The 26,687-nt window shown below is 40.4% G+C and overlaps 1 protein-coding gene across 2 annotated transcripts in view; it reads right to left on the reverse strand.

Annotated features, from left to right (window-relative positions):
• pcdh11 (protocadherin 11) overlaps positions 1-26,687 on the reverse strand; it is a 131,852-nt gene that overhangs the window by 86,653 nt on the left and 18,512 nt on the right. Inside the window, exon 4 of one of the 2 annotated variants that reach the window (XM_025062960.1) lies at positions 24,345-26,122. The exons of the other annotated variant lie outside the window; for it this stretch is intronic. Coding sequence (XP_024918728.1) covers positions 26,039-26,122 — 84 coding nt within the window. The 3' untranslated portion in view covers positions 24,345-26,038. Of the gene's footprint in view, positions 1-24,344; positions 26,123-26,687 lie in introns of those variants that run through there. 2 annotated transcript variants of the gene reach the window in all.

Consider the following 26,687-nt stretch of genomic DNA (forward strand, 5'->3'; position numbering starts at 1 on the left):
ATCCATCCATCCATCCATCCATCCATCCATCTATCTATTTTATACATTTACCTGTTGTTAATAACTCTAATGGATGGCATCGATCATATACAAGCTGACTATCATTGACATGAAAACATCTTCAACATGCAAAGGGAAAAAAAAATCTGTACCATCTGCATCCATAATTCATGTCCGGGATGCTTTTGAATGTTTCCCTTACTGAGAACGGGAGGTAGAAACGGTCTGCTGCCAAGAGCAGGAGTCATTGTTGTGTTTACAACACACAGGGTTATAATACACCCTCTGAGCCTGTGCAACTTAACATTGGTGTTGCTTTACACTGCTGCCGTCAGCTCTTGGCAAGCACAGGAATGAGGTTTGATGCAGAAGTCACAACATTTGTGCGAAAAAGAACATGGATCTTAGAGCAATGGAGAACAATAATAAAACAAAATACCTGCCCCCTGATGGAGTGCAGCAATATTCCTGGAGCAACACTGCAGTTGCTGCAGTTTCTATATACACCTGTGCAATTGAAGCCCAAGCACGATTTTAATTTTTGGTGGGCATTTTGTGTCTCCTGAACAAACATTGTACTAAAGCTTCAAATCCCTATATTTCTCCTCATTTACATAATGGATTGTTTTTAATTAAAATATACTCTACTTCTTCTTCCTGTTCTCTTCAGGGGTCATCACAGCAGCCCAGCTGCCTCAGCTTTTCCCCATCTACTTCCATGTTTTTTCCATTTGAATTTCAGAAGACCCCACGTGGGGTTATGACCCCAAGGTTGAAATAACCCAGTTCTAAAGCATACATCATAGCAGGTCTCATTAATGTCTTATAAATCTAGCCAAGGTGGAAGCCATAAACACTGGATGTGAAGGATTTTTTTTGTCTGTCACTCTATGGCACAAGCATTTTGAAAAAAAGCTTCATGGATTCAGACCAAGGCGAGGAGAGGCTTTATCGGCATCAACACAGAGGAACCCATTGAGGGATCAGAACCCCAGAGGTCAATTGTGCCCATGGGCAGCTTTGTTGGTGTCTTTGTTTAAAAGGCATTAAAACCAAGTGTCCAAAGAAGAAGTGATACCACTATTACACCAGCCACCTCCAGAATTTACTCATTCACTTTTCACCCCAAATTATTTCATGAGCCCTATGTATGTTAACAGGATAATGCTAGATATTTTATGCCCTTTTTTATGTTCATATGCAACAACAGTGAAAACAAAATGTCAAAAAATGTTTCTGTCACTAATCACAGTGACATTTTAATAAGCTAAAAAAATCGAATTTGTTTCACACGTACAAACACCTACAGTAGAGGTGCACTCCCCGGCCAAACCTGTTCAGTAAAGTTTAATTTAAACGATAGCCTGCTCTTAAACATTGTTCTTATCCATAAAGCATTCTTTCCCAGGATCCAATATGTTGTTGTTCTTCTTCTTCTTCACGCTCAATAGACTTTGTGACACTGTGATTTATTTCATTCCGCAGGGAAACACCCAGGAGGTGGGACAGAAGCTTAATCCTTGCAAGATAATATTAGTCTCAGGTAAACTTGTGGTTTTAAAAGTTTATTTTGGCTCCGGACAAATTCGAGACAAGGGCAGGAACAAAAACTGTTTTAATACTACACATACTTAATAGGAGTGTGCAGATTTGTTGGCAGTGATAAACCTAATGAAAGCAGTGTCACATTTAATCATAATTTTCAGTCAGAAACTAAGTAATAAATTATGCCTGCTGCAGAAAAACAGCATCACAGATGAAAGATTTTTTTCAAACATGGTTTCAAAAAGCATTAATGATCATGCTGGAGTCCAAACGCCATGTGTGCAAACATCGGATTTTCCTGACCACAATAACTAATGTTGAATAATTCCATTCTGTGCAGATTTTATATTTCTATCAGATTTTTCAGCTTTCTATCTGTTCAACAAAGCTAATTGTTGTAAAACATGATCAACGAAGTTCTCATGTATGAGGCATGCTTCGCTAATGCCATATGCTTTCTTTTTTGACTTTTGTTCTGGCCTTCAATGTCTTTTTGTCTTTCATTCTCTCGCTTTCTATGACCTTTTTTCCCCCTCTTTGAAAGGCAGTCTTTCTAAATCCAATACAGTTTCTCGCAGCATGAGGCAGCTTCAAAGCTCTGCTCTGTGGCCAGGCCCGTCGATCTTCTCACCCACCTCCTGGTTGTTTAAGAGAGCAAAAGCGCAGCAGTGCAGTTTCTTAAACACACAGATCCGCCCCAGCATCAACAGAGGGACCGCTGTTTGGCCAAAGAGCCTCTCTCTCTCTCTCTCTCTCTCCCCTCACCTTGGACTCTGACATCCTGCTCCTCTCATTACCCACTCTTCTGCACAGACTGTGTTTTACTCTCTCTCTGTTAATCTCAGTCTCTCTTCCTCCGTCCTTCTGCCTCCCCCAACTCCTAACCTTTCTGAGTTCATTTATCTTTTGCTCCTTCTCTCACACTCACTCTGTCTGTCAGTTACCTCACCATCTCCATGCCTTCACCATCACTTACTTTTTTTTTCCATCTCAGACTACTTCATCTGCCCTCTCACTTCACCCAGCACTTCATCCAGTCGTCCAGTGCCGCTCTACTATCTTTACCGCTCCGACTCAATCCTTACCGCCGCCTCTGCCTTTCGCCTCTCTCTCAATGCAGAGTGATTGATGCCAAGCACGGGCTGTGGGCCACCCCTGCTAACACGCACGCACTGGGATGCCGCAATGGCCCCAGAGCGGATGCCATTACCTCAAACAGGGAGTTCAAGTGGAGGTTGGCTATGAAAAGATTGGCCGATAAGCTGAGCCTACACACCAGGCAAACTTATGGGACCCCTTGGTGTGGAGCATGAGTTGGTACACTGGAATGCTCATTATATCTGTATAGGGACCATCCTGCAGGGCATTCCCTGTATGGCTGTGGAGCTCATTACGGCAGTCAGCCACAGAACTCAAAGCAGCCAGAGGCAGTGGAGCTCGTAGGAGAGATAAGAAAGGGGGAGGGCTGCTCAGATTACCCTTAATCAGAGGCACCTGTAGACAGTCCGCACCTCCTTCCTCATTGCCTTCCGTTCAGCCCCGCACTCCACTCATCGCGGACGCTGTCTTTCTGGCTGCTGTAATTATTGCAATTGCTTCTCTTGACTTTCATTTCAATGCAGGGAGTTGCGCAGTTTGCCTTCTAATGAGGAGCTCCAGCTATGATCCAGAGGTGTTGTTCATTTATTTAATTATTTATTCAACACAGCACGTATGATGTCAATTATTTAAATTAGCATGAGTTTCACCGTGATGGGCTCTGCAGAGGTCCGCCTGCTGTGCATTTTCAGGACTTGGATCACGTCGCACCCCTCATTGTGGTGGATGAAGTGTTAATTACGTTTTAATGTGATACGCAACAAACTGGAGGGCTACGACTCTCGAAGACTTTTTGAAAAGGGGGATGATGCGGATTTTGGATCACATGCAAAATCACCTCCATGGTTCCTTGTAAAATGAAATGGAGAATAGTTTCAGACAGAACCCTGCACAGTAATTATGATGTGAATGTATAAATAGGTTTTGTTTGAGTGTCATTATTATAAGGATTTCAAGCTAAACAGGTCTCTAGATTCAGGTCTTCTGCAAAACAAAGAGACAAAAAAACAAAAAACAAACAAACAAAAAAAAAACAAAAAACAATCACACGTACTTTCACGTTTTATAAAACCACTGAATGCACGCCACCTGCATGCCCTCAGGTGGTATTGCATCAGAATCCTTTGCTACCATGATGAACAAAGCCACATGGCCACGGTATTTGTAGACTAGGAAATCATTGTCACTGAATACACTCCACTGCTGCAATGAAACCGTTCTTCCTGCAAAGCGGAAGCCATACATCAACTTTATACAAGAACAGCCCACAGAGTTCTTTGGGCTCGTGTAACTCGTGTAAGATGAGCTGAAACACAATGGCTGCATATAATGTCTGCGTTTCAGCTCAGCTGTAAGTGACACAGACAGAGGACGACTATTGAGACTGCATTAAGACATCAGCACTGGCGGAGCAGTAGTTTCAGTAGTCATGGACTGGAGGAGCAGCATAAATATGAAGGTAGCATTTATATGAAGACTTTGTCAGCAGGTTAAATAAAAAACCTTGGCCGTGTGAACATGGTGCACAGACCACAGACTGGCCCACGAGTAGCTGGGACATCACTTCTGTCCACATTGTCCAGATTATGATGAAGAGGAGACACAGACAATGGCCATCAGAGACTGTGGATCATCATAAACTGAACACACTTCAGATATACATTATATGTTGGGTACTGATTAAATGCATGTAGCATTATGGCACAATATAATTCATTTTCATAGTATATGGTCACTAGTACAAACTATAGAACTATATTTATGTATATATTTTTATTTTAATTGCTCATGATCTAGCAGCAATCCCTCACATAACTAAAGACAAATGTAAAATTCCACCAAAGGTGTTTTCCCAGGTGGTGTAAGAACGATCATTTCCACTTTTCCCAATTTTATTTCTCAGCCAGTTAACCAGTTGTGAAACCTGCACTGTACTCTGTCAAGAACATCACAGACTCCTTTCTGCCTATTGGCACTTTTTCATTTTCTCGAGCACACGCCTGTTCCTGAAGATGACACAACAAACAAGTGCTGACTTTGATATGGACTGCAGGGTGTGAGTCGGAGTCTTTTTGTAAGTGCTGCAGTGATGTACAGTAGGGATTAATAAAAACAAGAACAGTGTGCTATGCATGACTGAACCACTTTCATGACTCCATCCCTGCCTGCACACCTCTCTCTTCAGGAGCAGAGATTGTTCTTATAAAAGAAAAAAAGTTGTCAGTCTGTTGCCTGTACAGGCAGCACACACAGAGTCCAGCCCAAACTCTGGGATTCATGCTTTGAGTTGACTGTGAATGGATTCGTGGCTCCATGTGTTCTGTCTTTGAAACTGCATATAAATAACATCGAAAACAAAACAATTCCAAGAGTCTATAATCATGCATCATGGCATGGCGTCGTGTGTTATTTTATTCACGTAATCTGCACACAATAATTACACTGCAGTCGGGGGGGATAGGACCGGCTAATTCAATAGCTAAATTGTTATTCCGCTGTCAAATTACATTTCCAGACACTTTAAGGGTATTAAAAATCCTAAAGCCCAAAAAGCATAAACATCATTAGCAGTTAAACATCCCCACCCACATCCTTCTGTCATGTCAACCAACAGATTCAGGACCAATTAAATTTACACACCCACTTGTGAACTGCTTGTTTGAATTCATGGTTCCAACCTGTGCGGTGTGCGCAGGCCTTTTGTTCATTATATTTGGTCTCCATATGGGCTGTTATTGTTGTTAATGTTGGGCTATTGTCACTGTCAGAAACTATAATTCTGCACATACACATCGGATTGCTATAAAACAAAATTTAACGACAGAAAACAAAAATATTAAGGTAGTTTCCCGGGTGAAATTTTAGTAAAGCGAATAATTAATCAGCAAGAGAAAGACGTTATGCTGTCGTAAATAAGTATTTCCGTCACTCATCACTGAATATGGCCTCATTAGATTGGCTGGACGAGCTGCCACACCTGACAGAGACAGAGAGTATGGAAAAAACAAAAACACCACACTGCTGGGGTAAAAAGCAGATCAGCCTTCTCCCCGGGTGCCCAGGGAGAAGGATTAGTTCCTGGGCAACAAAGTAGCTGCACCATAGGAGAAAAAAAAAATCAAGTTCAAAGACAGTGTTGTCTCAGAAACTGAAAATAAAGTGTTGGGAAATGAGCAAAACATTCAGGTTTATTTGTGTTTCATCTCTGAGTTTAACGGCCACAGAGTCTGCTCTGCCTGCACTAAGACGCAGAAGTCGAAATTAAAGATGAAAAAGTTGAACATAGAAAAGGCATATATACTTAGGCTGTTGACTGATTAAAACATTTATCCTGATTAATCACAGGGTAGCTGCAGATTAATCGTGATTAATCATAATTAGTAGGGATAAATCAACATTCTACATGGGAAAAAAAAAATCCCCTCTAGATTACTGGAAAGAAAGACAAATAACAGCAGGTAGACGTATTTGTTCCACATCTGTTTATATTTAAGACAAAGAAAAATGATGGAATTAGTATTATGGGACAAGGTAAAAAAAAAAAACTCAATAGATATTGCTGTTAGACATTACTGCACAGCTGCACTGCAGACATCATTACCGCCCTGCACTCAGTGAGACTGGTCTGGGACAAGCCCAGCGTCTGAACTGAATTGGTATTTCTTTCTATCTATCTATCTATCGATCTATCTATCCATCTATCTATATATCAATCTATCCATCTATCTATATATCAATCTATCCATCTATCCATCTATCTATATATCAATCTATCCATCTATCTATATATCAATCTATCCATCTATCCATCTATCTATATATCAATCTATCCATCTATCTATCTATCTATGTACATTTAGGGTGTAGAGTTAATCAAAGCACTTCTTTTTAATCACTGCTATGATTATTTGTCTAATCACCAGGGTTACTTTCAGACTTAAGTATAACTTAGATGCAGTTCCCTGCGTTGGTGGAGGCAGATCACCTCCAAGGGCATCTCCTTGTTTAAAGTGAAAACCAAACAGTACTGCACTTCACGTTTCAGTTTCCAAATTCACGTTTGAAACAGAAACTTTCAGCACAGGAAGTCACATCATTGCCATTCAAGGAACGTCGCTGTCATGGTCACAACTGAAACGTCTACTCAACTTCCACACGACGTGCCGTCCCTCAGGCCACCAACCTCCTTCTTTATTCTCTTTGTTGTTACGCAATACTGAAAAAAACAACAACAAGCTAGGGGCTTTTGACAGAGTCGCTGAAACTAAATTGTCATAAATTTCCACTGCTTACAAGATGATGGATTACATTCATCAGCGTGAGGTCTCTAATCTAATCTGGAGCAGTGTTTCACCAGACTTCTCTCAGAGGAGGTGCTCTGATCCGGGATCACTAAATATGTCCTTGTTTTTCTTCCATTTTTGGCATGATCTTAAGCACGAGTGCTTTGTAAAGGGAAGGAAAAAAAAAACTCATTTGTGTTCTGATGAAAGAGGTGTAAAGACACTGCTGTTGTACGTCCCAGCAGGGTCTGAAGGATTTGTACCACTCTGATGAAGCCAAAAGAGATGGATGGATGGATGGATGGATGGATGGGCAGGGGGTAGATAGATAGACAGATAGATAGAATCCTTTATTTTTTCATTTTTCCTGTATAATTGTAGTCTACTACATTTCCCATGTTCCATGAATTTATGGCAAATTTCTTTTCCTTCTGCCCACACATAACAGCACCATTTCCTGTGGTTGTTAAGTCTTTCTCTCTGCATATTCACGGCCACACTCCTCACAGCAAATGACGTGAGAACATGAGCTGTGGTGCAGTGTATTCTCTTCCCCTCGGCCTGCCAGTACATTTGTTTTCATTAGATAGGATTGGTCAGCAGTCTAGACCCCTGTGTACAGTAATGGAGCGTACATCGTGGGGCTATTATAGAGTCCCAGTGAAATAAATGATATATTGACCCTAAATATCCCACATTCATGTGCCTGTGAGCAGCTGTTAGTGCTGCACAGAGAAGAAGCCCTAAGTGCGCATTGTCTTCCAGGAATATACTCCGTACTGCATCTGCATGCATCTTACTCATTGGTTGAAACTGCAACCAAATTACAGACGAGATGCTTTACATGAAATTTTCTACAGTGCAAAGACCTTGAACAAAAAAAATGCAGTGGATTTACAACTGCTATCAGAGATACTGTATGTCTGTGGTGAAAACGAATTATACAATGAACAGAAAAAAAACAGCATTGATGAAAACTGAGATGATCGAGACACTGCAGCATAAGATAAACACAGAGAAAGTGAGGTGTGCAATATCAGTCATGATTTTTGCTTTTTTCACAGTTGTTCTAGGGAATGCATGCATCGTGTCCTAAGTGGGTGTCAGGGTGTGAAGGAGGGAGGAGGGGGCAGGGTGTGAAGGGAACATTCTCTATCTGGGTCACCTCCCCAGTCTGCAGGGGGTCAGGTGACAGAGCTGTGATAAACACATATACATCGTCCTGGGCATCAGGTGGAATTAATTGACCTGATTATTCCACACAGAAGGTGGCGCTGGAGACGAAAACAGAAGCGCTGACACGTGAGTGCTGCCACAAAGAACTCTGTGTGGTGAGAAGACACGCAAGCACAAAGGGTACTTGAGAGATGTGGGACACTGTTGGTCACGGTGCTAATCAGCTCTGTAAGACTTGAGCTTTTTGCTCTTATGAAATATTGATTGGCTTAAAACATGACATAATTTCAAACCAACAATTGTCTTGAGCAAAGTTTAGGGAAAAGTAAATCTCAAAAACAAATTTCAAATTCCAAACCATAACCAATTAAAAAGAAATCACCCAGATTGTCCCAAAGATCTTCTATTTCTTATTTTACTTCCATTTAAATTTGTCAGTGACACTAAAAACTGAAAAAAGTCATTTCTCTCCTAAATTGCTGTTTGCCTACTGAATTACTCTTTTTTTTGTCAATTTTGCATATTCGTCCTGAAAGAGGGTTTGTGTACACAGTATTAACCCTTCTCCAAGCCTCGTAAATGGCTGCTGTTTGAAAAATGCCTGTGAAAACAGACAAAACTAGGAAGCATTTAATTGCCCAAAAAGCTGGAATTATATCTCATCATTAGTGTTTATTTTTTATTGCCCTCACTAAGCACGGCCACTTCAACCGTCACAAACCACAGCTCACGGACGGTAATTTTTGCAGGTGTTGTATTGCACTTTATTCATCTCACTTTATATGTAACTGCTTATGTTAATAGGATTTCAAGCCAAATTTATTCAAGTGCTGATCAATGACATGCAATCTGGGCACTTCATGCATTATGTATTTTAATGGAACTCACTTGCTTTATTGCTGAGTGGCTAAAGGTTAACAGTCCCAATAGGTGGGACTCCCCGAAGACTAATCTCAACTTCAAACACACGCTTTTTTTTCTTCTTTTCTTTTCACTTCACAAGTCAAAAGCGCACAACAACAGAAAAGTTGTTTTTATCACCTCTTCTTATGGCTCATTGGGAGAAAGAAAGCAATTTATTACCCCACATCCTTTGCTCATATTAATGTGACCATAAATGCCCATAGACATTTTACTCTCTGTAGGAAGTGAGGCAGAAAGGACAGGAGTTATAGAGGATGCAGAATTAGTGAGAAGGATATTGGTGCAAGGGAGGATGAGGGAGGAAGTGGAATGTGGAGGCGGGGAATTGAGGTTTGGGGTTGGATGGTGGAGAAGGATTAAAATCACAGACCAATGATGGAGATGGAGAAGAACACACTGTGTCTATGTTTATAATTATGCACCAGTGACTGGAATTTTAATAATAGAAATGAATGTCAGTTTACCAGTGATATCTTGTGTCTCTGTCTTTCTTTTCAGTTTATTATGGGAAACAGTGAGGTGCCTCTGAGGGCCCCTGCCACTCTTTGTTCAATAAAACTGGCAGGCAACTCCCAGGATGGGAGTCCCACTGGAGTACGTGGCGACTGTGAGGTGAGGAATCCTTCGAGTGCCTTACAAAATCTAAAAGTGGATGACAGGAGAGTGGAGAGACACATCCTGTGAGGGTCACTCCACAGCTTTCACCTTATTGTCTCCTCACTCACCCAGATCTGCCTGTGGCTAAGGGAAATTGCACAGAGCTGCCAATGAGGTTTTTACACCCATGGACTCTGGACATGGTAAAGTGACATTTGGTGACATTGAGAAGGTAGACTTAATTTAAACAGCAACAAACTACAAGACACATTTCCAGAAAAGGCAGCGTACACTTCCTTGAAATGCACTTGAACTTTTGCTGTACTTCTTCAAAAACAACACACAAAATGTGTTTAAATGAGGCCAGAGTGTGAAGGAAAGATGAAAGTATTTTTCTTCCCAGGAACTCCAGATTTTCTACACATTTCATGACACATTTCATACTGAACCAAAAGCCACAGGCTAAAAAAACACTGTGGTTGACTGGCCACCTATTAAAATATTTAGTAAAAAATAATAATATCTAACTATTAGTTCTTGAACAGGTTGAATATGTGACAATAGGAATTCCATCTGTAAAACTGTGCAACATTCTACTCAACAACTAGTCCCTGTGGTTAACTTTCCTCTGCCTCCACCTTTTGGCCTTAATGAGGAGGAATCTCTTTCACCTTGTCCCTTAATCAGGGGTCGCCAGCGGTGGTCTGCATAGTGATTTGGCAGAGCTCTTTCACCAGATGCCCCGACTGACACAACACAACCTGGGATTTGGGTCGAGGTGGTACTAAACTTGGAACTTTCGCCTTTCTAGAGGGGGGTCCTACAACTGCACCACTATGACCCATGGTTTGTTTGGTTGCGTGATGCTGACATCAGTTTGCAAATTCATATTTAACATACAGACCTAATATACAGCAAAAACACTAAAAATATTTTACAAAAATCTAATATATAAAAATATATATAATTGATAAATATCAGTTCTGCAGCCCTGCAGCTTAAGGTTTATTCATATTTTCGAATTACACTTGAGGGACATTAAGAAATATGTACCCGCCCGGTGGTATGCACCAACCCAGAACAAATAAAGAGGAGCGGCTCTGGAGTGAGCCACAAACATTTGGCTGCATTAGCTGCCAGCGTCGTCCTGTCAGTGTTTTTCGGACAAAAGTGGATTAATGATAAGATATACGATTGCTCGGGGAGCAGGAGTATTTGTCGAGGTGGGTGGAAGCTCGAAGCTGTCAGAAAATCACTTAGTCAACAAAAGTTTCCAGTCTGAAACATGACGTACAACCTGTAAAGCAGCTCCTGCCTTCAACACAGGCTGAACTGGGGCCAGCCGTTTTAGCTGGCGCCATCAGTCTCCTGCAGGTAATGCAATTAGATGCCACTAATATCTTGGGATGCTCTTCAAACTGCAAATGCACTTTTGCTAAATAGCACACACTGTAATAACTAGTGACAGCACTCAAGCAGCCGTATCGGAAAAAAACGCTTGAGTATGTAATTGGTTGAAGTAATTGCACATACCAAATGCTACACTATTGATAGAATTATTGAAGGCAATATAGAGAGTCGGGCAAAACAGCTAACCTTAGGTTAAAACATGTGGAGTAAATCCATGTGACGAGCAAGAGCACGACACAGATCCTCTGGTGTAGTCACGTGAACAAGTGTATGACAGTGTATGAAGTGTATGTCAACTGATTTAACTAAACAATGACACGGTAGCTGTAAATTATTTAGAAATAATCTTGATATGTCAATATTCCATTACATTTTAAAAAAATCACCTTAACCTGGTTTCTTTTTTTGCCTCTTTCTTCCAGCTACATTGCTTTTGTATACACAAGCGTGGCTTCCGTTTAAACTGCATTAAGGAAAATTGTGCTCTCTGGGACCATTTCTACACTTCGTCATTCTTATTTAGAATACAAACCACCTACACACACTCCCGAGTAGCTTGAGGGAAGCTTTGGGGCTGTCACACCATCGGTGGCAAAGCTCACTGTCTTGTAACAGTCAAAGTCGCCCACACATGAAATGAAGACAACCACCTTCGTCGACACACACACACGCACACATACTGTACTGATGCACAGACTGTAAACACCGAGCATCAAGAAGAGAATGTCTCGCGGCGACAGACATGTGCAGTGCATCATCAAAAGTTCGCCAAATCGCTGTAATCTTGAGCTAAATCTCTTCACATGACGGATTTACTGGAATTTCAAAGAACACAATGTAATATAACTAAAGATCGCTGATCTGGGGCTGTGATAGTGACTGTGTATCTGTGGAAAGACAAGGAAAGATAGACGGAGAGAGGGAATGAGATCAGCCTCTCATTCCCAATATTCCTCCCTTGGGCAACATGAGGATAAATCTTTTAAGGGATTATCCCGGCTGCACTACGTTTACTGTTCTGCCTATTGTGCCTGTCTTTAGGTACAATAGAAAAATTTGTTTGTTTGTATTGTGCAAATAAAAAAAAGTCAAACTAGATTTAACTGTAATTTATCTAATTTGTAGGGCATCAGGAAAAAACAGCTCTGTGTGTGTGTTCCTGGGTATATTACATATCACAGATTAAAAGATTATTTTTTATGATCTAATTGCACCATGTTGATATGATTTTAAAGTATAAAAGTCTGAGCTGTGATACCAGGCTACAGCACAAACACAGTCGGGGGAACTTTGACTGTAATACTACAGTATTATTCAACACAGATTTCTGGTCCTGGACTTGTTTCCCGGCCAACTCTGGCCAGACCCAAATCAGCCATAAATGAGTTACAAGTGGGATCGGATTTTTCAGTTGGAACACTTTCACCTTGTTGTTATTCAAGGTAAACTAATAGCTTTATTTATTTCAATTCAGGAACAAAAATGCTAATATTATATTGCTATAAAAATGTCATGCTTCCCATTCTCCCCGCAGCACAGCCTTCAATTCTCCAGGAATTTTAATCCATTTTTATGTCTCGGGCCAAAACCTAAAGTTCTTTGAAGCAACAGGAGTTTTACTGCAATTGAATTTTCCTGCCCTGTATTTCACTTACCCTTACTGCACTAATTTCACTCCACTGCCTCTCAGTCTCTTCTCTTTTTATTTCATTTCCATTTTCACTCTACCCATTCCCCTTTTCCTAGCATCTCTTACCACAGTCTTAATTTCTTCCACTCACTCTGCCTCCAGTCAGTAGTAACCTGTATTTCTGCCTTTCAAATATTGCTCCAGCACATGTAAATGACTTTGCACCTGATGTCTGAAGAGAAAAAAAAATCTGTTGAGTTCAAACCAAACAAATGAGAAGCAGATTTTTTTTAGAGTTGTCTGAGGAATGCAAGACTTGACTTTTTAAGATTCCTTTGTTCAGCAGTGAAGGACAGTTGGTTGTGGAAACAAAAAAGTATAAATATTAAAGGAGTTTTGGGTTTTTCTCTCGTCGTGTTTCTTTGACAAAATCTAACAAAAAAACAAACTTATCTTTGAGGTCGTCTGCAGAGAAGCACAAACATACAAGTCTATAATGTTGATGGAGGCTGCTGGGTCATGTGACCCACATTACACCAGGACATTCACAGAAGCTTTGAGGCGTTATCTCTGAGAGACTAACATAGCTGCGTGGCTGTGCCTTTTTTTTACCTGGGAAAGGCAGAAAGTATCTGACTTTGCTAAGCTCTAGTCTCACTGCATCGGCAAAATTTACATTTTCAAGGTCAAATGTTGTATCGAGTATGAGGGAGATAATGTTGTTACTATAAATTATAGGGATACATCTGTAACAGAGTTCCAGCAGAATAAATCGATGTCCGTGCCGAGTGCACTGTGCCACAGGGAGAAGTGACTTTGACATGATTTAGAATGTACACCAAGGACGGAAAAAAAAGATCTGGTGGAAGTTAAGGTTAAAGGTACAGTGATAATGTTACCAATAAGACTCTTAAAATCGAGAAGGTTAAGAGGTCAGGATTTGTCACGTAATCCTTCCAAAGTATCGTTTCTTGACTTCTGGTGTGGGGCACTTTGTCCTTCCCTGACCTGGATCATCAGCAGCAAACCTATTAGAAAGAGAACACCAGATGACAAATACCCCAGGATCATGCTGAGTATTCATCTGCCACACTGGTCTGAGTGACAAAGCATTTCCTGCTGGCAGGGGGAGGGTCATCTTACAGAGTTGCCATGTGGTCATTGGATTTTTTTTTTTTTTTACTATACATGATTGAAAGTCCTCTCTGTAGATGTGATCAGTAATATTTCCCATTCATGATGAACATCTGTGAACACAGAGTCCCTCAGAGGCTTCACTGACTTTGTCTGGAGGGAGACACCGTCCTTCGTTTCATCCCAGTATGTGTCTCAGCCCTTAGACGAGCGAGTCCCACATTGACGAGCAGATAAAACTCTGTAACTTAACCAGGAAGAATGGACACCTCTGGCAATCCCTTTGTTGTGTCTAAAAATAGAGGGTCTCCGAGGGGCTCTCTGATGGAAACTAAATAAATAAAAGGCACTGTTGCCTGTTTTACTATATATCTCCACTCTGATTTACATGCATGCAAGACGAGGAGTAATTTTTATCTGAGCTGCAGCGAGGAGCTGTGTACTGATCCCCAGCTGAATAGCAAGGCACAAAAACAAGGCAGCTCTCCACTCACTGAATCCCACCCTCCAGAGGCAGACATGATCTCATGTTATCCCTGATTCCCTCCAAGCATTCAGGCATGTAGAGTACGCCTGATGTCAATGAAGGCTGCACTGGGAAACTCTGCCTACTCACTCACTATGTTAAATAATGTATCATTCTAGGAGCTGAAATTGAGACAAATCCAGTGTTCACCTCGTCCTTTCCGATGTGCTCAGCATCAGTCACTTGAGCTTTAACTTTACATATTGTATAAAAGCAGCGCATTTGCATATTCTCAAAGAATCAGCTTGTGCATTACTATTTAATCGTCATAACACCCTGACATACCACTTTCATACTGCATTACTGTGGAGTTTTGCAGAAACCAGCCTGCCTGTCAACATCAATGGATCCAAGGACACAAGTGCGGTTCAAGCCAACTTTCTACCTCAACAGTTCAACACACACGAGGGTCGTCCCCAAAACAACATTTGTACATTTTTTTACTATTGTCCTATCATTTTGTACATGCCAGTACTGGCACAGCTCTGTGGGAAATGAGTTTGGTTTACACAGCCAGCTGAACAGAAAGTTCGTAAAAACAACCCATGATTCCCACCCAACACTGGTATCTCAGAAGGAATCTACCATGGCGTTTTGTGGTGACTGGTCAACATCAGAAGGAATCTACCATGGCGTTTTGTGGCACCAAGCTTTGACTGGTCAACATAAATCGAACAGAAATAATTGATGTACCATAAACGGGGATGGTGTTTTTCTGCACCTCCCAGGACAATAAGGTCCAAAAAAAATCACAAACTGCATTTAATCATCCTGACACTTTCCTCAAACGCGTTATCAATGGCCTAGGTTTGCATCGAGGTGAAGTCCCACAAAAGACTCCCAGAGGATTTAGATGCATTGGTCGATGTGAGTCACTGGGGGGGCGCGGGGGGTCAAACAAATGTGGTGTCTGGGTGACCTTAATCACTTCCAGGTTCATCCAGACTCGGATTTCACTGGTGTGCCTTATTTCAGGTCACTGCCTCAAAGTCAAAGTAGGGCACAGTCATTATCTGAGGGAGCATAACACAATCATCCACACAATACCATAAGGTCGGCACAATTCACTGAAGTGTTGTCCATTACCTTTGGGCTCCAACATATGTGTGCTCCATCACAAGGAGAGAGAGAGAGAGAGAAAGAGAGAGAAAGAGAGAAAGAGAAAGAGAGAGAGAGAGAGAGAGAGACTGCAGCAGAAAATAGAGAAATATGTCTGTAATACACATGCAATAAACCCAGAAGCTCTGCGTTTCACTTTTGCTGGAAGCAGATGGCAACTGCCTGGAAACAGAGGCAGAGATGAACTAACAGAGAGAGAAGATAATAAAGTATCGTTGTCTGTTCACATGCTCCATACATAGAATAAAAAAGTAATAAGAAAAGAAATAGAGAAGCAGGTAAATTGTGATGTGATGTTATTTTATTTTATTTGTATGACGCCGGAGAAAACAATATTCTCCAGTGACAATTGCAAACGAAGGGGTCTGTCGTTCTCTATTTTACTTTTCCTTTCCCTTTGGTTTTCTTTCTTTCTTTCTTTCTGCTTTGTTATTTATTCCTTCCTTCCATCCATCTTTCTTTCCTTTCTTTTGTATGTTCTTTCTCCTTTTTATTCTTACTTTTTTCTTTCGTTTTACTCATTTTTTCTCTTTCTTTTATTATATCTATCGTTCTTTCCTGTCCTTCGCCCCTCCTCTCAGACTGGAACTTCAGAGGTGTTTGAAAAGCTCCAATTTAGCGCGACACCATGGCACAGTGTGTTGCAAAGCCATAACACTTAATTGTGACTGTGTGACCAGGCAGGCAACACAGCCCCGTGCCACAGAAGAACACGTAATAATCTGCCTGACTAATCTCCAACAGCGGTTGCTGCCCTCTTTTATGCTTTTTTTTTTTGGAGGCTACATGCCTATCAATTCTTAATGTCAGCAGCACGTCACACACCTTTTCTGAGAAAACCACCAGAATAACTTACATTATATTTCTCCTTTGCAGCCCCAGACAATTTAGAACACCACATTTTACATTAATGTCTGCTGTATAATAAAGAAAAATGTATTTAGGTCAATACTTTATAAACAAGCAGAGATGCACCTGACAAAAAAAGTGATCAGGTTGGTGATTAGTCACAGGCTCACAGACCCGCTGTTGCTTTTGTTGCTGCACAACTAAATGTTGTGGTTTGGGCACAGAGAGCCAACAGTGTCCGAACACAAGTAAAGATGTGAGTCACGCTCCAGCATTAGCTCTTTGTGGTCGACCGTTTGTTATTCCCTGCTAATGGGTCTCTGAGTTCCTTTCACAGATAGGCATCTAGATTTCAGGCACAATCCACACGCATGCTGGTGTGGAGAAGCAGAGCAACAAATGATGAGGAATGATACTGAAAATAACGTACTTGAAGCACTAATATATCAGAGTGTTGCTGCTGAGGAAAGTTTGAACTAGTGGTGCGACAAAATCAGATTCTTCTAGATAGAAGAATTTGACAAACTAAGCAGAGTTTCAGTAAAGTTATTATAATCTACATTTAAAGTCTTTTTTGTTGTTGTTGTTGCTCAGAGTCCCTTCATCTGGCCCATTGGGGATTAGCTAGTGTTTTCCTGTACCAGTACTGTTTTAGCTAAGGTTAGCTTAGCTCATGTTCACATGTTCACAGCAACATCTTTTACCCTGTGGTGGCAGTGTTCTCCAATCCTGCTCTAAAGCTGCCAAAAAAAACTAAAAAAAAAATGCCATCTTGTTTTCTGTTCAATGCATCATGGCTATGAACAAAGTTTAAAGGCAGTACTGCCACCTACTGAGCTGGAGTGTGTGCATCGTTTTAGCCAGTACGCCAGAAATTGGAGAAATGAGCAAGGTGTGAGTAAATGTATGTTTCCCCCTTTTTTGCAGTAAATTAATCAAAATGAACTCCTCCTAGCCAAGGTAATAGCTCGGTTTTTTTTTGTTTGTTTGTTTTTTTTTTTTACTGAATACAGTTTCTTACATTTTGTAACTGTATATTGCCAACATCAGATATTTAACTCTTCAACAGCTGTTATCACAAAACATCAATATGAGGTATTAAAAGATCGTAGCAACAAAAAAGAACCAGGTTTAGAAGGAAAAGGCTGATTGATGAGGAGACGGGGATTATAAAAAGTTATTAAAAGGTGTCAAAAACGAGCAGGAGAAGTAATTATCACAAAGTTCAAAGGGATTCACACAGTGCAGAACAAAATTCAGGGAGAAGTAATTATCACAAAGTTCAAAGAGATTCACACAGTGCAGAACAAGGTAAAAAGAAGAAGAAGAAGAAAAAAACTCAACTTAGATTTTTCTCACAAGACTAAAAAATGATAGGGAGGGTTTGGGGCAGTGAGTGAGTATGATAGCTTAATCATCAATAGTTGGTTAGGATAATATTTTCAGCATTTTTGAATAAGAATAATTTTTCATTGTTCTGTTAGCAGAGGTTATCATGACATTAGTGCATACTACGCCAGATGTTCTCCTGATTGAACCCTCTCCACCAGTGGAAGATTTAGTGACGAGGTGGATTCAAACTTCTAGAACAGCGGGCCGGATCCTACCACTGCACCACACCAGCTTCCTTCAAATTTTATTTAATATATGTGGCTATACGAGGTAATTTAATGACAGTATTTAAGAAAATCAATTTCAGTTTTCTAAATACCGCCAGTGTATTCTAAATGACCCTGTCTGCGTAAATGCACAAGGGAAATACTTGAAAAACTATTTATTTCCTCAGCCCATTTTTTTCCCTCCACTGTGTATATGGTCCAAATGGCTTTTACTGTAATCAGATATTTTTTCCCTTAAATGCTTGATTCAGAGGTTTGTTTTTCCATCATTCACTTTGAAAGCTTCCCTTCGTCTGCTTATTGGATGACGTGGAGCACACAGAGGAAATAAATATGTTATTGTGTATGTGAGGATTAACTTTCACTCTCTGCATGTTACAAGCACGATGCATTCAGGGGCCTCTGCTTGTCTTTGGTGATTCTGGCCTAGATTGAGGCTGACAGCCATGTACGATCTCTTGTTACAGGAACACACAGATGCACGGGGAAAGATGGGAAACATCACAAGCCTCGTTGGAAAGTAAAGCCTCGCTACGCATGCATTGCATTTCACAATCATCCCGCTTATGCCGTGGAAAACCCTAATTAGTGGACGGCCTGATCTCATTATTCAAATGCTGTTGTTGCAGGTGTCCAAGTCCGAGCTGAGAGGTTTGCCAGAGGTCTAAGGTCAGCGGAGTGGACTTAGAGAACCAATATAAATGACTTAATGGTTTACATTCCGTCACGATCCACATCTGCTTATAATCAGATGTATTTCCTTGCTTTGGTCAGTGAAACAAAACACTGCGGGTTTGATTTATAGAGCATACACTCTACTGCAAATAAACCACTTATGTTTCATTTTTCTCGCACTCTAAATAAAAAAGACTGCTCCTGCTGCTCTCTGCATCGTAGTAACAGTATGACTCACAGAAAAGTAATTCTTCGCTGGAGTATCGCGATTACCACGGAGTACGTGCCCCTGGTCATAATATTTGTCCATCACCATATCAAGGAACTGGCAACTTCAAGGCAGGTACTCACAAGTATGGAGTAGTCATTGGTGTGATGTTGTCATAGAGCTGGACATTTGTTTGTCCACTCCGCCAGAACAAGTGCCCAGTTAATTCTATAGGGTTTCAAATTGGTCTAATCAGGAATTAAGAGTCATTTAAGAGTAAAAAGAAGAAGAAGAAAAACTGCCTGCACTCTCTTTCAGTTTTACTTTGCAAAAGCCCCTAATCTGGAAGACAGTAAATCAACCAAAATTAGGAAAGTAGATGATGATCCAACTGTTCTTTTTGGGATGGAGACGGTGGTTTGGGCGCTCCATCATCAGTGCCATCTGCTCGGGCAAATGTTAAGACAAGCTAAATACCTCCTGAGTCCTCTGCTCAGACCAGATTATCCGCTATTCTAAGAAGGCGAGCGCATGTCTTATTGTCTTCCAATCGCTTTAACAAAAGCAAATAGAGTATTCTGCAAATAGATTGGCCGGATTAAGGAGAGCAAAGACGTCGCTCTCTTACTGCAAATGCCTGGAGTGGGTGCCTGTCAGTGCACTCACCTTTACACCGGCAAATACGCAACAAGCCCAAACTGTCATAACATATCCCCCGAACACGACTTGTCGCGGCATCACTTCCAGGGCCCAATGTTGTTGTGACTTCTTGTCGGGAATTATGGGTAACAAGTTGTCAAACAATGTAGTGCAGTGAGGAGTGAACTTGATTAGGTCTGCAGCCGAGTTACATACTATACCATAGGAGAGAATAGGAGCCTCAGTTTCACAGAGACCTGACAGCATCACACGGCGTTGTGCAGCGGCCCGCTGTGGGATGTGGATGGGTTTGAAAAGTGCTTCATTACCCAGAGCGGCATGACAAATTGAGGGTCAGGTTTTACCACTGTATGCTTAAGATATAGAGTCAAATGAGGGATGGTTTTCAATGCAAACAGCACTCTGTCTTAGTAGCAGGTGTCGGCGGAATGCAGATGTACAACCGCTGACCTGCTGGGTCGGAGACACACACACACACACACTCACACACACACTTTGGCTAAGTTCAATATTGCTCGTTTCTCTTCCCTGCGTGTCTTGTAATCTTCGTAAAATTCAGCCAAACGACCGAGCGCCAACAAACAAAGTAGCAAAAACTAGGTTTCAAATTATTTTCTTGTCATTACTGCATTAATAATACCGTGCCACAGATAGTACTGTGTATTTCTCTACCCCAGATATAGTAGGAGAGACAAAGTTGCACTAATTCTCATATGGGCACGAGGGCCAACCAGATGCTTCTTGTTCACCATCAGCGACTACTGCTTTAGATCACACTTTTAACAAGGAACAAACAATTGTACCAGCAATCGATGTTCCTCACATCCCGGCTCCACAGTCACACCTCGTTTAATCAACAGAATTGTTTTCAATGAAAACAATCTCCGGGCTGTAGAGCTACTCAGTGTCTCAGAAAGAACCACTCGGCAGGCTTCCACACTGATTTGATTGTTGCACACACAAAGGTAGCTAGACCACCGCGGCTATGGAGGGATGATTGAATTATTCAGTTTGGCAGAGATTTGGCAGCATTTGTGTGGAGTGTTGCTATGAGTGGAGTGCAAAAAAAAAATAACAGCATCTTCTAGTTTCCTGCACTGCTGCACAGTGCATGCATAAAAAAACCCTGGCGTAAACAGTGAGCATAGCTTCAGGACAAGTTCACATCATAGCCTGGAACAAGCTCAGTGCTCGGCTAATTGACCTGTGCCTCCCCATGGACCTGCTAAATAGTACATGTCTTCAATCCCAGTGATTGTAATATCTATATTTAAGAACAGAGCTCTGTGTTTCTTAGCATCAATCCACAGAGTAGGATCCCTGTTTTGAAAGTCTACAGATGTGGTAAAACATTTATGAAGGCATCAGTGGCTGCCAACATGGCCATTCACAAATTTGCAACTCATAAAAAAACATTGAGAATGAAATCCAAATTGACTTTCACTCAGTAATATAATAGGAGTTTAGAGCAAGAAGAAGAAGAAAGGAAAAAAAAAACAGAAACACTCAGATTACTCAATACACATGCTTTTTAAGAAGTTCACAGACAGCGGCTGCAGTAATCATGAAGCTCAGACAATCTCTCTTCTTCAATTGTCATTCAATACCATCTGCCAGCAGATGATTATCTCAGCAGAGACTGTGACTTCTGAAATCCAAGTGATGTAATTTAGGATAAAATGTTTTTGCCCACTGATGATGAATATCCTTAGCTTTGCTGTTTACTTGAATAAATAAATGTTTTTTTTAAAAATCGCCTCTGGTTTTATGTTACATTTATCAAGTGACGTGGCGCCATTGATTGCACTGATTACATTCCCAAGGTTGTGGAGTCACTGGACTGGCCCTGTCCACGTTTCTTAAGTTTCAGAATGGTAAAAATATATATGTGGATTTTCATTGATTGCAGCCTTTGGGGCTGATAAACATGTACGCTTGATAATTGCAGTGCATCCAAAGGTTTTATACTACTGGAAAACAGACCGATTTTCCTGAAAAATATTCTTTAAAAAAAGCCCCAGGCGCATTAAGAATGATAAGATGAAAAAAGAAAAAGAAAAAAAAAGATGCAATTAAGGGAAACCATATGGATGGCATCACGACCATAGCAAAATAAATTGCTGCATGTGTTTCTTTGTGAGCTCTTGGATGATGTCGGGGTCTTGGGGGTTTTTCCATCTGCATACATATTATTAGATTATTAATGTTAGTAACCAGCTCCCTGGTCTGCTCAGTTGGAGTGATGCTGAATGCTCGTGGATAATAAATCTCACTGTCAGCAAATAAAAAGCTGAGCGACAACATGAAAAGGACTTTTTGATTGACGAAAAAAAATACACGGAACTGATTGTAAACCACAATCACAAGCCGTCGCTGGCAGCCGCAACTTCTCTGTACTGCAAAGCGGCGATTCTACACAGAACGCTGCTCCAAAAAAACATCACAAATATAGTTTTTAAAAGAGGCTCTCGAACAAGGTCAAAGCTTTTTTTCCTGAATAAATCTCTCTTTAACTTCTTCCACGATTTTTTTGTTTCATATTTTTCTTTGAATCACAAATCAAAACAAACAAAAAAAAAAACCACTGATCCTGGACTGCAACTTTGTGAGCAAATGTTAAGACTCATTAAAGGTATTCTTAAAAAAAAAGAAAAATATTTACGCATGGCTCATTTAAAACCATCCCACTTCCTAATTATGCATCGCACACAAAGTCAAACCATAATTTATCAAGCTCTGAGAGATACAACTATCTCATCATCCACCCTCAGCCATGTTTTCTACTGAGGCATTTAGTTCTGTTGCATTTATCTATTAATAGAAAGCTGACATTTATGCACTCACTGTATATGATTGCTCTAGTTGAGTGTGTACCACTTCCTCAAATCACCAAGGACACTTTCCCCAGGGGAAGTGATTAGCTCTTTCTCTGTTTTTGAAATATAAAGTAACTTTGATAGGCAATTAAACATTTTTTGTTGTTGTCTTTCTTTTGACTTTTCACGCCTTTCAAGTCAGTATTTTGGGATCAAATCCACCCAAACACCAAATAACATGTTAGCGCTGCGGTTATTCTTTCCAGATGAATCCTTCCTCTCATCACAATGGTGGAGTTATTGTTATCAAATGATAATTATCAGCTTTCGTGGAGTTAAAAAAGCCTGTTCCAAATAAAGCTGCACTGTTTAATGCTAGCACACTTCAAAGTGTGTTTTCCAACCAAATTTCCATGATTTTTTATTTTTCATCTGTTATCTCGTCCTAATTAGTTATTCATGTCTCAAAATGTCTTCATATCTTCTTCCTATCCACGTGCCTCCAAATGTACTGCAGCTGTTAAGGACAAAAGGGCAGTTTTTCTTTGGGTAATATGAGCTAATTAATGGTGTCTACACCTACAGTACACATTCACACGTACTGCATGTGTACAGACAGGTTTGACCTGTGGTATATGCTGCTTGTTGACTACACAAAAGGAAAACTATGTATAAAGCTGCAGCCGCGTTTGACCTGAGTTTAGTTCACTAACCTCTGACTTCCTTTTTCTAAAAACAACTAGATACAGCAACTACAAACACCATTTCTGGAAATGTTAGTGCTCTCCATGAAAAATGTATGAATTTTCACATACCAAAATGTTTTTTAATTTTTATTTTACAAGAATTCTACAAAATACATGTTCTCTCGCCCTCTCTATATAAATATATGTATATGATACATATATACATATATATGTATATATATGGCTGTGTGTATATGTATGTATAAAGAATATATACTACATAAAACAAATATAATATATATATATATATCTTTTATAACTATAAACATATATACATACATATGGCTATATACTTTATAGAAAATAAATGTTTTTATAAAATATATATAATTAATACTGCCTGCTCCATATACTGATCTCAGCAACAATGAAGTATTAGCTGTACTCCTGTATTTCAGCACTCACAGTTTGCAAAAACAGAATATAATTCTTCTTGTTTTATGTAATACTTAAAGAACTTTTGTATTTGAAGTCTGCAACTTTCTGCATTGATAAGGACTTAAGGCTGAACATAAAAGGCCCAACCACCAGCGGCTTAGTTTCCTCCAACAGGATGATCTATGGGAGACTACTTTGTGCTGAACGCTGCAACCTCACAATTTGCAAACTATTTCTCTTGCACAAAACTGCTGATGTCATATTTTGAAGTTGTAAAAAGTTGCAGTCATCCCCTGTCCATAAAGCCCAGGGATGGAACCTACTGCTGAATGTGCATGACCTTTGAGCCCTTAGTTACACTACAACCACAACGAATAAAGTGATAATGACTACTTTTAGGAAATCCCTGTAGTTTGGCCGATGGAAGAAAAAAAACACCTTTGACTTTTCAACGCGATTTTTCCAATAATACCCTACTGTGAAGCTTCATTGACAGGACATGGAGTTGGTGTCAATCAGTAGCCATGATAATTGTGTCTTCTGTTGCGAATTTTCTTTTTTTGGAACATTCATTTACTTTCAGTTCAAGGCAAAGTATTGTCCTGAACAAATGAAAAAAAAAACCTGGCTTTTTAGACGTGTGACCTTGACGTGTCGGCCTGCAGTCCACATCTGACAAACGCAGTTTGTATACGGTCTGGTGCAGCCTACATGTGCAGATTTGACACTGACAACTGAAAAATAACAAAAAGGAAGAGTCATTTAAATATTCAATACAATGCAAAAAAGACTTTAATAAATTTCAGAAGCGCACACATACAGAATCAAAACATTTACAGGTTTCTCCACACTGGCAAATCAAAGTCATTACAAAGTTGATGTAAGGTGCATTATTGTAATTCACAGGAAATAAAGAGTGAGGTTGTCTGTCTGTTATATATGGTATGATGGTTTTTTTTTTGTTTTTTTATTTTATTTTCTTTTCCCCAAAGATCAGGCAAATCTAATCATGACACAGTGCTAGGATGCTATGTAAATTTAATACTGTAGCTCCTACGCAGTACTGAATACATTTAATGCCATAATAACATTTATATACCTCCTTTAATAACAGCAATCTGTCTCACAAAGAGGCCAGATTGAGGGAAATTAAAATCTTTAAAACAGACATAGCCTGTCAAACCGTGACATAGTGTGAAAATAAAAACATGTCATCGCTTCACGGCTCTGTACATAAAATCCAGTCAACAGCTCTGTTTGCTGTTTATTCCCGGTTACAAACACGGGCTATGTCCATTTTAGTGACTCTAATCCCATGGTAGGAACTGCAGTTTTTCACATCACACTTGGACAAAAACGCCGCTTATCCACCCAGCCAGTGACTGGTACACACTGTGGTGGAAACTATGATGATTCTACCAGTACAAAAAAAAGGAAGGTCAGATTTATGCTTTGACCAAAAAACGTAAGAAGTAGCCTCGGTCAAATATTGATTTATTGCGCTTTTAAAACTTAAGCCTAGATTACATTTTCATTTTTGTGTCGTGTTCTAATGTTCTAATAAAAATGTTTTGTTAAAGTATTTTTTTTTCTTTTTGCTTAAGCTCCCCAGCCCATGTTAAAGAGGATTATTCCTCCCCTTTTCCCAACCATCTGGAGTCATTTTAATATGAATCTTACAGGTTAAATGACTTCAACACAGGATTTCAAGGCAACACACAAAAGGTTAGGCTTAGTGCTCTTCAAATCTGCCCCACATAGACAGCTTTTGATTATAACCCCAGGAGTTAGCCTGTTGTGATTGTGGCTCAGCTCAAAGTATTAAAGATGTCCTACCAGTCCTCCCAGTGAATTAACAGCACGGCGATCAGTGGCATTCCATATGTGGTCGCGTCGCCGGGGCCATGCATGTTTCTACAAACTAATGCCGCATTCTTCACTAGCATTGCTTCAAGGGCCGCACAGGTCGGACAGAAGAAGGTGAAAATAGACAAAGGAAGGTACACTGTACTCACAGGAGCCTACGTTCGTGTAGGCCTCGCAGCATAAATACATCACAAGTCATTAGTTCCACGAACAAGCCCGGAAAAAAGAGCAACGTCAAACCATTACAAAAGTCAGAAAGTAAGAAAATAAAACAGCCGTCGGGCAGTTCTTGAAAAACAGGGCAAAGAAATTGAATCAATAAATATAAACACCATCAACTCTGTGATAGATATACATACATATGGACATACTTTACAGAACTACTGACTGTGTTCGACTCCTAATATACAGGTTTGGGGGGGTGCTGAAGAAGGGCAGCTTTGTGGGGGGGGGGTTCAGAGCCAACAGCATCTTCCTCACCCGGCCCAGGTAAGCAGTAGCATTAGCCTTAGAAGCATTTTCAAACTTCCGACACATTCACAACAGAATCTTTGTCAGGTTTTCAGGCAGGTAGCGTGAAGCGTTTCTGACTTTGTCCGCAATTTCTCTCCCCCCTTTACGTGACCATGGTTTCTCTTGATTGTATGCAGAGGTCGGTCTGAGGCTGCAGAGACAGTAAAGTACGTGTCTCACCTCCTCAGCGCACGCTCTCCTCCCACTGCCCTCTCTGTCTTTTCTCTCTCTGTCTCTCTCTCTCTCTCTCTTTAGGGTAGTGGGAGCTAGAGATTGATTTTAATCCTGTGGGAGCGAGCTGTACCTGGGCCACAGAGTGTGCCATAGTGTGGTGGTTTCAGTGCCGTCTCCTGAAATATAGAGAGACAGACAGATATAGGGAGATTGTCGTTACAATATCATCGCGCTCTGAGCAGCCTAAGCTGTAGCTTTATCACTGAGAGGCTACCCTGTAACCTGAATAATAATAAAAAAAAACTCTGAAGAGAGTAAAAAGATAACAAAAAAAAAAAAACATTCTTCAAGTCATGGCTGGCAATCAAATCATTTTCTTGTCAGTTGTACTTGAAGAATGCTAGCGGTGTCACAAGTGTCTACAGCATTTCTCCTGTACTTATCAGAGCATGCAATCCTGTCCAATTACAACTCCCAATTTGGTTTCTGCTTTTTGTCTCCCACCACACTAGAGCAGCACTCTTTGTTTTTTTGCCCACTTGAAAGGCTGTTAGGTTCAATTTAAACCCACTCTTCAGTTTTGGACCCCTGCTCCTGGTCCTCTGATATGTACAGAATGTGGCATGATTGCTATTCCGAGAGAGGGAAGGAGAAGAATCTGACCTAATTAAACTAACATTAGGGGGACATGTGATATTTACAGACGCAATGTTTTAAAACCAAAATGAAAAAGGAATAATA

The sequence above is a fragment of the Cynoglossus semilaevis genome, chromosome 15 (assembly GCF_000523025.1).
Source record: "Cynoglossus semilaevis isolate Cse_v1.0 chromosome 15, Cse_v1.0, whole genome shotgun sequence".
Classification (NCBI taxonomy): domain Eukaryota; kingdom Metazoa; phylum Chordata; class Actinopteri; order Pleuronectiformes; family Cynoglossidae; genus Cynoglossus; species Cynoglossus semilaevis.